Raw genomic sequence first — 14,578 nt, forward strand, 5'->3', positions numbered from 1 at the left:
TCCAGGCTTATGGTAGGTCTAAAGCCTCTATTCAAACAGCTTCTCTGCTTTTTCTTAATTGTTGTGATAAGGTGGGCAGATAAGGATCCCTAACCAGCCATAACTGCAAACATACTCTACCATATTGTTGGAAGCCATTTAGAAAACATGTGAAAAGATTTCTTCTGTTTGAAAGGATCATGTGACTGTTTCTCACCCAAGCAAGGATTGGTTAGCCAACCGAAAGTTCTAAACTACAACTTCCACAGAGGAAATTGCATTTGATTCTTTGTGACTATTTTCTTTGAAAGTTTACAAAGCAAGTCAGTAGTTTGTGACATGCCACCCTTTATATAACATAATGGTAAAACAGCATTCCTATTTATGTTGTTGTGGTTAGGTGCTGTCGAATCAGCCCTGACTCATAGAGACCCCATGCACAACCAAATGAAACACTGTCTGGTCTTGAGCCATCCTCACAAATAATTTCTATTTATAGCACTTTTCAAATCACTTTCACATTTTATATTACAAGACCAATTATCATTATGCCTGCTTCACAGTGAGATACTGAGGCATGGAGATATTAAGGGGCTTGTATAAGATCACAAAGCTTAGAAGGCAAACTCTGGACACTTATCCCCTTACAAGAAATAGAAGTTAATATAGCATTAGAACTTCTGTATCAGAATGCCCAGAGCTGTGTCTAGCATGCAGTAGAACTCACTAAATCCTTATTGAATGAATGAATGGGCTTTTCTTTTCAGGCCTGTATTGATGAAAATTTGGACATGGTGAAGTTTCTCGTGGAGAACAGAGCCAATGTAAACCAGCAGGACAACGAGGGCTGGACCCCCCTTCATGCAGCAGCTTCCTGTGGCTATCTCAACATAGCAGAGTGAGTGAGTCTCTGGATCTGGATTATTTGTGGCCATAACCTTCATGTCTTGTCTGCTCCTAGTAATTTGAATTTTATGAATAGTTAAAATTTTCCTTTATTGCAAATTATGAAAGCAAGAAGTTGAACTATTTTTATTTAAAGAATAATTGATACTATGTTTTACATCCACCACTTGTCTGTCAGTTTGTCATACTGTGGTGGCTTGCAGGTAGCTGTGAGGCTGGAGGCTATGCCACCAGTATTTCAAATACCAGCAGGGTCACCCATGGTGGACAGGTTTCAGTGGAGCTTCCAGACTAAGACAGACTTGGAAGAAGGAAGAGGCCAACCACTTCTCAAAGAATTGGACAGTGAAAACCTTATGAACGGGAGTGAAAAACTCACTGATATATTACTGGACAACTTTATGAATAACCCTGAAACATTGTCCGATACAGTGCCGGAAGATGAGCCCCTCAAGTCGAAAGGCACTCAAAATACTACTGGGGAAGAGCTGCCTCCTCAGAGTAGAGCCGACTTTAATGATGTGGATGGAGTAAAGCTTTTGGGACCTCCATTTGCTGATGTGGCATGACTTAAAATGAGAAGAAAAAGCTTCAGACATCCATTAATCATCGGAACATGGAATGCACGAGGAATGAATCTAGAAAAATTGGAAGTTGTCCAAAATGGAATGGAACTCATAAAGATTGATGTCCTAGGCATTAGTGAGATGAAATGGACTGGTTTTGGCCATTTTGAATCACACAACCATATGAACTACTATGCCAGGAATGAAAAATTGAAGAGGAATGAAGTGACATTCATCATCACAAAGAATGTTTTAAGATCTATCCTGAAGTACAGTGCTGTCAGTGATAGGATAATATCCATATGCCTAAATGGAAGACCAGTTAATACTTTTATTACTCAAATTTACACACCAACCACCAAAGCCAAAGATGAGGAAATTGGTGATTTTTACCAACTTCTGTAGCCTGCAGTTGACCAAACATGCAATCAAGATATGTTGATTATCACTGGTGATTGGAATGCAAAAGTTGGAAACAAAGAAGAATCATTGGTAGTTGGAAAATATGACCTTGGTATTCATTGCAAATACCTTTTTTCAACAACATAAACAGCAGCTATCCATGTGGACTTTGCCAGATGAAGTACACAAGAATCATATCGACTATATCTGTAGAAAGAGGTGATGGAGAACCTCAATATCTTCAGCCAAAACAAGGCCAGGAGCTGACTGTGGAATAGACCATCAGTTATTCATATGCAAGTTCAAGTTGAAGCTGAAGACAATTAAAATAACTCCACAAGAGCCAAAGTATGACCTTGAGTATATCCCTCCTGAGCTTAGAGACCATCTAAAGAATAGATTTGATGCATTGAACACCAGTGACTGAAAACCAGAGGAATTGTGGGATGACATCAAGAACATCAGCCATGAAGAAAGCAAAAGGTCATTAGAAAGACAGGAAAAGAAGAAAAGACCAAAATGGATGTAAGAAGAGACTCTGAAACTTGCCCTTGGACGAAGAGTAGCTAAAGCAAATGGAAGAAATGGCAAGACAAAAGAGCTGAACAGTAAGTTTCAAAGAGTAGCTTGAGAAGAAAAAGTCAATTATTATAATGAAATATGCAGAAGGGAAGAACACACTTGACATTTCTCAAGCTGAAAGAACTGAAGGAAAAATTCAAGCCTCAAGTTGCAATATTGAAAGTATCTATAGGCAAAATATTGAATGATGCAGGAAACATCAGAAGAAGATGGAAGGAGTACACAGAGTCACCGTACCAAGAAGAATTGGTTGATGTTTATCTATTTCAGGAGGTGGCATATGACCGAGAATCAATGGTATTGAAGGAAGAAGTTGAAACTGCACTGAAGAATTGGCAAAGAACAAAGTTCCAGGAATTGATGGAACACCTGTGGAGATGTATCAACAAATGGATGCCACATTGTAAGCATTCACTCATCTATGCCGAGAAATTTGGAAAACAAGCTACCTGCCCAACTGACTGGAAGAGATCCATATTTGTACCTATTCCAAAGAAAGGTGATCCCAAAGAATGTGGATATTATAGAACAATATCATTAATATCACACTCATGTAAAATCACACTGAAGAGCATTAAAAAATGGTTGTAGCAGTATATTGACAGAGAACTTCCAGAAATGCAAGCTGGATTCAGAAGATGACATGGAATGAAGGATGTTATTGCTGATGTCAGATGGATCTTGGCTGAAAGCAAAGAATACCAGAAAGATGTTTACTTGTGTTTTATTGACTATGCAAAAGCATTTGATTGTGTGGATCATAACAAATTGTAGGTAACATTGAGAAGAATGGGAATTCCAGGACACTTAATTGTGCTCATCAGGGATCTGTACGTAGAGCAGGAAGCTATCATTTGAACAGAATAAGGGGATACAGCATGATTTAAAATCGGGAAGGAAGTGAGTCATGATTGTATCCTTTCACCATATTTACTCAATTTGTATGCTGAGCAAATAATCTGAGAAGCTGGACTATATTAAGAAAAGTATGGCATCAGGATTGGAGGAAGACTCATTAACAGCCTGTGATATGCAGACAACACATCTTTGCTTGCTGAAAGTGAGGATGACTTGAAGCACTTACTGATGAAGATTAAAGACTACAGACTGCAGTATGGATGACATCTTAACATAAAGAAAACAAAAATTCTCGCAACTGGACTAACAAGCAGCATCACGATAAATGGAGAAAATATTGAAGTTGTTGAAGATTTCATATTACTTGCTTCCATAATCAACACCAATGGAAGCAGCAGTCAAGACATCAGATGACATATTACATTGGGCAAATCTGTTGCAAAAGACCTCTTTAAAGGGCTGAAGAGCAAAGAACACTAAGGTGTACCTTTCCCAAGCCATGGTATTTTCAGTTGCCTTATGTGCATGTGAAAGGTGGACAATGAATAAGCAAGACTTTGAAAAAGAGTTGATGCTTTTGAGTTGTGGTGTTGGCAAAGAATACTGGAAGTGCCATGAACCGCCAGAAGAACAAGCAAATCTGCCCTGCAGGAGGTGCAGCCAGAATGCTCCTTGGAAGCGAGAATGGCCAGAGTTCGTCTGACCTACTTTGGTCATGTTGCCAGAAGGGACCAGTCCCTGGAGAAGAATGTCTTGCTTGGTAGAGTGAAAGGGCAGCAAGAAAGGGGAAGGCCCTCAACAAGATGGACTGACACAGTGACTGCAACAATGGGCTCAAAAGGTATAGCAAGGATTGTGAGGCTGTCACAGGACCGGGCAGTGTTTCGTTCTGTTGTATATAGGGTTACTATGAGTTGGAGCTAACTCGACGGCACCTAACAACAACATGTTTTACATACCTGCTAAATCCACAGTTTTTTAGTTATGTATTATTTTTTTCTAGTAATTTATATTTGCTGGCATATATGCATGTGTGGCTTCAGTCTGTTGCACTGTCTGGGTGCACTTTTTGGGCAGTTGTAGCTAGGCATGTGTGTGGTTAGGACTGGAGTTTTTTTCTGGACTTCTTTATAAATCTGTTTTATTGTTTAAAAATAATCAGTACTTAATACAAATGAAGACAGAGACTGTCTGCCTTACTGATCACAGAACTCTTTTAGTTAATAGCAAAAGAATGAGCATAAATATATAGAACAAAGAAAAAGTAGGGATTGACATGTGTTCTCCACATTAATCACAGGAATATGTTTAATAAGGCACAAGTAGCTATTACTAAACTCCATGACATGTAGTTGCCCCTCCCTTAGGCAGAAAAATTCTGACCACATAGTACATGGAATACCTAAGGCATTTGACTGCTAACCAGAAGGCTGACAGTTCAAACCCACCAACCACTCCTCAAATCTACTTCCGTAGTGTCTTGGAAACCCAAGGAGGGGTCGCTATGAGTTGGATCCAACTCAAAGGCAGTGAGTTTGTTTTTTTTTTTTTCTTTTTAAATGAAAGCCTATTGAATGAAGCAATGATCAGGGAGGTTCTTTTTAAATACAAAAGAGATAATTGGCAGTTGGAAATACCTTTAAAATGAGGCAATTGTGTGTACTTCAAAAAAACCAAACTCATTGCCATGCAGTCGATTCTGACTCATAGCAACCCCTCCTTGGGTTTCTGAGGTGGTATCTCTAAGGAAGTAGATTGCTCAGACTTCCTTCCGAGGAATGGCTGGTGGGTTTGAAAGTCAGCCTTCTGGTTAGCAAGTCAAATGCCTTAGGCATTACTCCAGGTGAAGGTAAATTTAGTTTGTTAAGGCAAATTCCCTAAATAAAATTGTGATATTCAGTGGTCCTTTGAAAATCAGATTGCTTGTTTGAAGACCCTTTTCTGTAATAGGATGAGAACTCCATTACATTTCTCTTATTCAGCAAATAGCTGGCAAAATTGTGTTGGCAGCTTTCAAGAGGGCCGGGGATGACTTCCCATAGGATCTCATTTTCCCAGATGTCCTGGGGGGAGAGCCTGTGTCCTGGGTTTGCTATTGAGGCAGGGATACTCCGTGAGAGAAGTTAAACAAAGGGAGAGTCAGAGGCAGAGAAACATTAGGCGGCAGCACTGGTGTTTGACTGGGTTGCTTGTTCTAAAAAGTGGACGACTGGATGGGCCCCAAAGCCAACAGAAACAAACAGTGCAGTTTTCTTCAGTCTTGGTGCCTCACTCTGCTCAAATTTAGTAAAAGTCAGTCACCTCTTCATCCCCCAGGCTACCCTCTTTTCTTTTCAGTCTTGTAGGAAGTGCTCTGATCTTCAGCCTTCCCACTAATGCCAACTTCTGATGCCTAAGAGTTAAGGTAACTTCCTCTTAGTTTCAATTTTTACTGAAAAAATGTATCCAAGAAACATTTATAGAACATATTAACCCCCTCATTATTGACATTTTGTCATTTATTCAGGTGGCATGTTTGTGATTTTCAGCTACTGGACCTCATATCTTTTTTTGGTTTTGAATCTCATTACTTTCAAAGACTTCACTTTTTTTTCCACTAGAAGGTAACAAGCAGAGCTCATGCTTAGAATTAGGATCACTTGTGTTGGCATTATCCACGGAGGTCCTTTTTTCACTCCTTTTGTGAAGCTGAGTACAGAGAATGATTGTAAATGCTCAGTGGCTTCTTTAATTCTTCTTTATGGATGAACACAATTCCTTTGGAAGTAAATTCAGAACTTACCAGTCTTTTGCCCAAATAAATATTACATTGAGTGAGAGCTACCACTTCCTCATACAAATTGTTACTAATTGGACATGTGTAAGTCTGACCAGGGGAGATATAATATAGAATCCATTGCAGGGGTAGGATGGTAGTAGGAATGGCCTTTGTTTTTCATTTTGCTTATCATTATTAGGCAGGTTTTCACTTTACTGTCATTATTTACTTGAAGTATCTAAGATTATTATTTCTATAATGGAAAAAGAATCCCATTATTTATATTATTTATTTTGATAGGGTTACCCTAGGGCCAATGAAAAATGTTTTAGATAAATAAGATCAGCCCTTGGCCATCTTGTCATTTTCTTTTTTTATCTTAAAGATCTCAGACTGCACTTTTATTTCCAGAATCATTAGGAACTCTTAACTTCTAAGGGAGTGGAAATGAGTAAAAGGCAAATTGATTTTCCACAAAGAATCTAAGTACATTCAATTTCATGTTCCATGGTGACCTTTTTTGTCCCATATTTGAACTTGGTTTAGTAATATGTAAAAAAGAGATTTTGAGTCTCTTTCTTCCTCATTTAATTTTAAGTTGAGGCTTAATGCTAGTTAAGTGGATGTTTTACATTTTTATTACCAATAAGTGTTTAATTTAGAAGCAGAAGATTGACCCAAGGGTATAGTATTTAGTTTGGCTCTGTAGTTTATTGGGATGCTAATTTATTCTGAGTTCTTGAATACATTTTATTTTTCTTTCTTCTTCCTTTAGAATAGTACCAAAAAGACCTTATATCAGTGATGAGCTATGGAAGATAGGAAAGCTTTGTTTCTGAGGGGCATATATATTGAGCTAATGAGTGTTTCTGAGCCTCTGAGCCACAATAAGGATTCTCACAGGTAAAATAGACATTACTTAATGGGTTGACATTTATTCTGGTGAAAGCATAAAACTAAAGGAGTTTTTATTTCTTTTTTCTTAAAAATGGCTTAGGAAGGTAGTCTTACTTAACAATAAGCATTCTGATTCTTGGAGAGCCAGATTACTTTCTAGAAGTGAGTGTCTAAAAATATGTTACAGGTGAGCAGCTGGGAAGGATGAAGGCAGCAGAAAATCACACCTCGCAGGTCCGGCAGTCCTACAAACCTGGTGCCCCGTGCTGCCGCCTTGCTTCTCACTCTGGACGTGGATAGCACTCTGGGGCTACCTGAGATAGCATCCAGTGTTCAAAGAGTGTGTAAACTTTGTCAGAAGTGGCTCTTTTTTGTATGCAGACACCAAAGCTAATGTATGCATGCTACTGCCTGAATCAGAAGGGTACCATCTTGGGGCTGGTTCTCTAAAACTGTTCTCTGAATGACCCTGGTCTAAACTTTCTTCAGGCACATTACTGCTGTCATCATAGGCCTGCAAGAAAACTCCATCAAGGATGACTTCATTAACGCTTTCCATGGCTTTACTCAGCTTCATACTGTGGTACTGCCCCAAGATATCAGCTGTTCTGGAGGTATTAGTACTTGGCATACTGTTACCCCTTATGTAGATCACCAAGCCTGCCAAGGGCAAGGGAACCTTTGCAGTAGCTCTGGAGACCCAGGAATGTGTCTTGGGAATGGATTTTGTATACCTGCTGGTCTAGATCTCTTGCAGTGTCTTTGTGCTGATGGTTTCCATGGCTACACATGTATGCAGCAGGGCTTGTTCTCACTAATTGTGTTCTTCGGGATTCTGGAATCTATCGCGCTATTCATCTCTGTTCTGCTGTGGGGGACCCAACACCAGAAAGCCAAAGCTTCATGAACCAAGTGAGTCTCCCTAGTGACCTATAGCACATCTGATCTGTCTTTACCCAGGCTGGGAGCTCTGTTTCCTAGACAGGTATCATCAAAGGCGAGGCCACAATTGGAAGGCTGATGGAAAATTGCCCCAAACCTGAGTGTTGTGGATACTCTCTCCAGGACTAGTAGACTAGTACCAGTTCCCATTTGTGTTATTGTCTATAATAAATGCTTTTTTCTTCTTTTAAGGAGAGAAAATAAAACATTGCAGAAAAGGGAAAACAAAAAGCTCGCTGCTGTCGAGTTGGATATGACTCATAACGACCCCTCCTTGGGTTTCTGAGGTGGTATCTCTTTGGAAGTAGATTGCCCAACATTCCTTCTGAGGAGTGGCCAGTGGGTTTGAACTGCCAGCCTTCTGGTTAGCAATCAGATGCCTTAGGCACTGTGCTACCAGAGCTCCCAGAAAAGGGAAAGAAGCAGGGGCTTATAACCAAGTGACATTGTACTTGATCCAATAAGAGATGGAATAGATGTCAGAGCAGAGTTAAGCTGTTTCATTTAACTCAAGCACTATTTATGGAGTACCAGGAGAAAAGATAATGTGTTGCTTTCAGCCCATGTAGCTTTCAGCCTGATAGATTGGATGCATCAGTGTGTGGTTATATCATGACAGAGATCAGTGCTTAGGTTAGGGGAGGAGATCAAAGGAGGGAGAGACAGAATTCAGTTGGTGGGAACAGGCAAAGGCTTCATGAAATCAAAAGCATTTTAAAGGGACCATGAAAGATTTCTACAAGAGAAAAGAGGAAGGAAGATGTTTCATCCAGTTTGAGGAAACAACTTGAGGTGTGCAACTCGGTGTCAGTGGGATGTGTTTGGTAACAGTAAGTGATTCTTTTTGATTAGAGTGTAGGGTACAATTCAATCTAGTAAACATTTATTGAGGACCAAAAATCAGTCAATGAAAACAAAGCCTTATGATTATCATGGTCAAATCCGCAGTGGATTACGGGGATGGCAGTCTGGGCAGCATGTCATTCCATTGTACATTGGGTTGCCATTAGTCAGGGGTCTGCTTCATAGTAGCTAACAACAACTTGGTAAATTATTTGCATTTTGATTTTGCAGGGTTAGGAAGGTGTAGTTAAATATTCCTTTGGCCTGAGGAAGAGGAACCAGTAGAAAGGAGTTATTGAATATATGAAACTGAAGGGGTAATTGATGAAGAAAGGACTGTTGTTGTTTTTTTAATGTGCTGTCGAGTCGGCCCCGACTCATAGCGACCCCTCTTGGGTTTCCGAGGCAGTATCACTACGGAAGTAGGATTGCCCAACCTTCCTTCCGAGAAGTGGCTGGTGGGTTTGAACCGCCAGCCTTCTGGTTAGCAGTCAAGTGCTTTAGCCACTATGCTACAAGAGCTCTAGTACTTGATTAAATTAAGAGTACAGATAGAGGGGATTAGCCTTGAAATCTAATCAAGTGTCTTCCTCTTGAGACTGGAAGTGAAAATCAGATGAATTGTAAATCCTTTGAGTTTTATAAATGTGGAATTCATCTATAAATTAGCAAACATTACTGAGGCCCTTTTATACTACGTATTAGGCACTGAGAAAGCAAAAACGTGCTCTTAATCCAATCTTACCGGTTTTTTTTTTCCTCCTTTGCAAATTCCTTGAATACTGTGCCTATGTATTATCTTTTTTTTCCTTCCTGTTGCTAGTTGCCAGTGAGTAGGCTCCAACTCACGGGAGCCTTATGTGTAAAGAACGAAACGTTGCCCAGTTGCACCATCTTCATGATCCTTGGCATGTTTGAGTCCATTGTTGTAGTTGTTTGTGTCACTCTATCTCACCAAGTGATTTCCTTGTTTTATCTCTTGTAGTGTCTAATATATCAATACCTTGAACATCATAGGGGACCAATAAATGTTTACTGAATTATTGAATGGATTTAAGTCAAATTTTAATAGTTTTTTTCTCCGCTTGAAAGATTTCTGAGTATTTGGTAGAGCTCTTTCGGCATGATTAGAGTTCTCACTGGTCCAAAGATAGCTTGGTCTAGTGAAAAGGTGAACTAGACTTGCAGTCAAAAGAATTGGCAGGGGTGATTGTCTCTGCTATTTGCCAGTTGTGTGGTTTTGAGGAAATTACTTAACATATAAGTCTCAATTTCTTAAAATGGAGATAATGCCCATATTGCCTGGTTTATAAAATTGTCTCATGCTGTAATTTTATATAAAAGCACTTTGAAAATCAAAAAGGTCTGGGTAAAGATATTGAAATTATCAGAACTTTTTTCTTAAAAATCAAGTGTTTGAATTTAGAATCTATTTAACATTTTAATGTTTTGTCTTAAGTAATTTAATTTCCTCTTAAAGTATAGAAGACTTCATGCAGATTGCTGATTGAAAGGAGAGTTTTGTGGAGACATAATTTAGGTGGATTCATGCAAAGTTTAATGCATACTTTTTTCTCCTATTTTCATACCCGTAACAGTTCTTAATAAACCGCAGTGTGGCATTGGGAAAGTCTTAATGATAATTGCTTTTGTACATAGTTTTTGGGGATTCTTTTACATTCCCAGTATTACAAGTATAGTAAGTCCTTTTGGAAACTTGTGTTTGTACCTTGGGGATGATGGGTAAGTTTTAAGGGCTCCTTGCTTTCATTACGTATTTAGAAAATCTCTTGCTATCCACTAGGGATGAGAGAGTAGGGATTAGGAATATGAATGTGAAAGAAATCCCATTTGTTGGTATTGTTCTTGTCAGGAAATGGAGAAGCCTCCAGTCCTAATTATTGAAGGCTAATGGACTTAAAAATTAATAATAGAATACTTTCTCTGCGGATTTCATATTTAAAACCCCCAAATGGAGGCCTTAAATCAAACACCAGAAGCATGAGTATAAATTGATATTAAACTAACAGATAATATTGGTCCTGGCTCTTGTCTGTACAGATATTTCATTAACCACGGAGCCAGTGTGGGTATTGTGAACAGTGAAGGTGAAGTTCCTTCTGATCTTGCAGAAGAGCCAGCCATGAAGGATCTTCTTCTGGAGCAAGTGAAGAAGCAAGGTAACCTGGGGAATCGGAGGGGGCCAGGAGAATCTTAAACACTACCCCTTATAAAAAGTAATCTGTTTGCTCTGTATAGCTTTTTATCATCATGTAACAGGAGAGGGTAAAAACTATCTGCAAAGTATTAGTCTTCAATTACCAGCATCATGTATCTTCTTAATAATGCACATACAACTATTGGCAAAGTGCCAAAGGTATGACACATCATTATTTTTTTGCTATTCTGAGGCTGTGTATCATCTTATTTCTAGGAGTGGCTTGGTTATTCTTTGATGACACGGATTACACTGATGAAGAACATGAGCCTTTCTTACTGTATTCACATTGTCTAGATCCTACACACAGTGTACAGTCCAGAAAGAGGCTAAGATACTATATATATATATTAGAGTTGGTCGTTGTTGTTATGTGTCGTTGAGGCGGACCCAATTCATAGCGACCGCTTCTTGGGTTTCCAAGGTGATTATCACTGTGGAAGTAGATTGCCCAACCTTCCTTCCGAGGAGTGGCTGGTGAGTTTGAACTGCCAGCCTTCTGGTTAGCAGTCAAGTGCCTTGGGCACTACGCTACCGGAGCTTCCATATATTTGAGTGTTGACTACATTTAGTTTATTATTTGTTATTATGTGTCTTTTCTCCTGATGAGAGCCAAGAGTGATACAGTAAAGATAATTACTGCAACCTCTAAAATTATTTTTAATGAAATTAATCCTGAAAATTATTCTGGTAATTTGTTGAAGTAAGGAAGCTAAACTTTAAAAATTCTTATTATTCTTTATGTTGTATTTTCAGATGAATCCATTTCAGGGAATAGGGCAGCACTCTCCTAGTAGAGGTCTCTGTGTTCTTTAAATTATAAATATTATGACTAACACTAGGCAGATATCAGGGAGAACTAGTCTTAGAAAGTATATGTTGATTCCATCATCAAACTGTGGACATGATTTATAGTGGTTTTCGAGTTGTTCTGTGCAACTGCCTTAACACCACAATCTGTTGTTTATCCCAAAGGACTTAGCTCCAGGGGCCTTTTCTGATATGACCCTTTAGGACAGACAGGGCCAAATCCACAGCCACACCCATTTTGTTTACATATTGTCCATGGCCCACAGGTCTGAGAATATTTACTACCTGGCCCTTTACAGAAAGTATGCCTATTGCTGCCTTATGGTGTCCCAGGGCAGTAACTGCGTTATTTCTTCTTCCTTCCCATGAGTAGTTTTTGTGCTCTATTGAATTCAAGAATTTTATGCTTAGTTTACCATTGAGTCCTATTCAAAATTACCTCCTAAAACTTGCTTTACAACTAATTTTTTTTTTTCCCCAACACACTGGGTTTTCAAAAATAGTTTTTTATTTGAGGAACCAGTTTTTCTATTTTGATTGCTGACTTTTCAATTAAGGCACATATTCTATTGGAAGAGTTATGCATATTTACATTTAACTTTGTCACACTGTTAACTCTTCATTGTATGTGGATTTCTGGAGCATTCTAAATTGTTTACTTCTTCATCTTATCAGTCTTCCCAAATCAGACAGACAGACAGTTCTTAGATAGGTCATAGGTCCTCATTTGAGAAATGTACTGACCAAACACAGATGAAGGCTGCTAATGAGTGTACAACTCTTTGAATGAATAGATTTGTATTTGGGACATTTCATTATCTTATATAATGGTGAATATCTAACCTCCTCCCCTTATCAGCACAGATGTTAGAGATTTGTTGGCTAGAGAGAGAAACTCATAGGGTTTCTCTGTAATGTTTCTCAGAGAAATAAAATCTAATGCCTTTAGAAGCAGGCCAGTTTTTAACTGCATATTACCTTCTTACCTGCGTATTACCTACATTGGTGTTAGTGTGGGACTCATCTGCTCTGGATAGTATAGCTCCAGTCAGTGTATTTCCCCACATATATAAATGAATGATAGAGGTAGTTTGTTTTTAAAGGTGTATCATGACCATACTGTATAGCTACAGTAACAAAACAGCTTGGTACTGGTATAACAATAGACACATAAACCAATGGAGTAGAATTGAGAGTCCAGAAATAAACCCACACATCTATTGTCAACCAATTTTTGACAAGGGTGCTAAGTCCATTTGATGGGGAAAGAAGAGTCTTTTCAATAAATAGTAATTGGATATTTCCACATGCAGAAAAATCAAACAGGATCCATGCCTCATACCATACACAAAAGCAAATTCTTATGTATGTAAGAATTATCAGGAGGTCTTGTTAAAATGGAGGCTGTGATTCATTCTATCTGGAGTAGAAATACAAATTCTCAGCAGAGGGTCAAACTAGAATGAACTGGTTTGAAGCCTCGCTTGATACCTGATACAATATGAATGGAGCTTGAAGACATGCTGAGCAAACTGTGCCAATCACAAAAAGACAGATATTATATGACATCACTTATAGTTTAAAAAAAAAAAAGAAAGGAAGAGCAAATATATAGAGACAAAAGAAACTAGTGGTTATGGTGGGGGTGGGGGAAAGTAGATTAACAGTGTTGGAAAAATTACATTGATTAAGGGTAATTGCTGTCAATTCACCTGTAAAAAGTTGAATTGTGGAAAATTGTGTGATAGATACATTTACAACGATGACAGCTGAGGCTACTTATGTACAACCAAACACCTCACAGGATTTGGTTCCTTGGTTTGGAAGTTTAGGCTCATGGTTTCATGGGATCCAGTTAATTGGCCTAATAACGTGTTTAGTGCTCTTTTCTACCTCCTAGTTCATTGTATAGTCCCTGGGATCTTACAAGCTTGCAAGGGACCATCCAAGGCACAACAGTTATCTCTATTTGCCTGAACCAATAAAGGAAGAAGAGTCAGGAATAGGAGGAGATTATGGAATGTGTGGCTACTTGCCTCCATGAAACTTTTACTATGAGACGAGGACTATATGGTGCCCAGCTACCATTACTGATCATTTTGATTGAAAATTCTGTAGAAGAATCCTGATCAAAAGGGGGAAAATACAGAAACAGAATTTCAAATTTTCAGACTCTAGACTTCCTGGAGCCATGGAGGATAAATGAACCTATTGCCCTTTAAGAGTTAATCTTTAAACCTTAAATCAAAAGTATCCCTGAAGTCATCTTAAAACCAAAAATAGTTTAGCTTAACCAGTAAAAAAGGTCTGCCTTGAACATTACTCTTTTAAGAGCTATCTATATGTGATCAATTTGACAACAGTAACTTGAAAGATTAGATAGGAACCTTAAGAGGCAGTCAATTTATGTTACATAGGGAGGAACACTTAGAAAAGGAGGGTAAGAATGGTTGCACAACTTGAAGAATGTAATCAGTGTCACTAAATTGTACATGTAAAAACTGTTGAATTGGTATATGTTTTGCTGCGTATATTCTCAACAAAATAAATAAAATGTAGGGGGAAAAATGAACTGAGACCCCCCAAAAAAAGGATATTATACTTGAAATCAGGATTTTTTTCATCCCAATCTTAGGGTGTAGTGAGTGGGAAACAACAGTAGACAAGGACCTAGGACCTCCGAGTTCTAGTGCCAGTTCTGGTGACATAAATGTGTTTTGTGGCTTTGAGCAAGACTTTTCTATGTTAACCTTTCTATGTTTCTTTCCTCATCTGTTAAATGGGGATAGAAATAGCTATTATTTACATTAAAAGGAT

At 38.6% G+C, this 14,578-nt stretch overlaps 1 protein-coding gene across 1 annotated transcript in view; it reads left to right on the forward strand.

The window, feature by feature from the left end:
- The window catches only part of PPP1R12B (protein phosphatase 1 regulatory subunit 12B), a 322,390-nt gene that overhangs the window by 89,063 nt on the left and 218,749 nt on the right, over positions 1-14,578 (forward strand). The window contains exons 2-3 of the mRNA XM_042780984.1: positions 747-877; positions 10,795-10,913. Coding sequence (XP_042636918.1) covers positions 747-877; positions 10,795-10,913 — 250 coding nt within the window. The remainder of the gene's footprint in view (positions 1-746; positions 878-10,794; positions 10,914-14,578) is intronic.

The sequence above is a fragment of the Orycteropus afer genome, unplaced genomic scaffold (genome assembly GCF_000298275.1).
Source record: "Orycteropus afer afer isolate SDZICR_OR568_19922 unplaced genomic scaffold, OryAfe1.0 scaffold00075, whole genome shotgun sequence".
NCBI lineage: Eukaryota > Metazoa > Chordata > Mammalia > Tubulidentata > Orycteropodidae > Orycteropus > Orycteropus afer.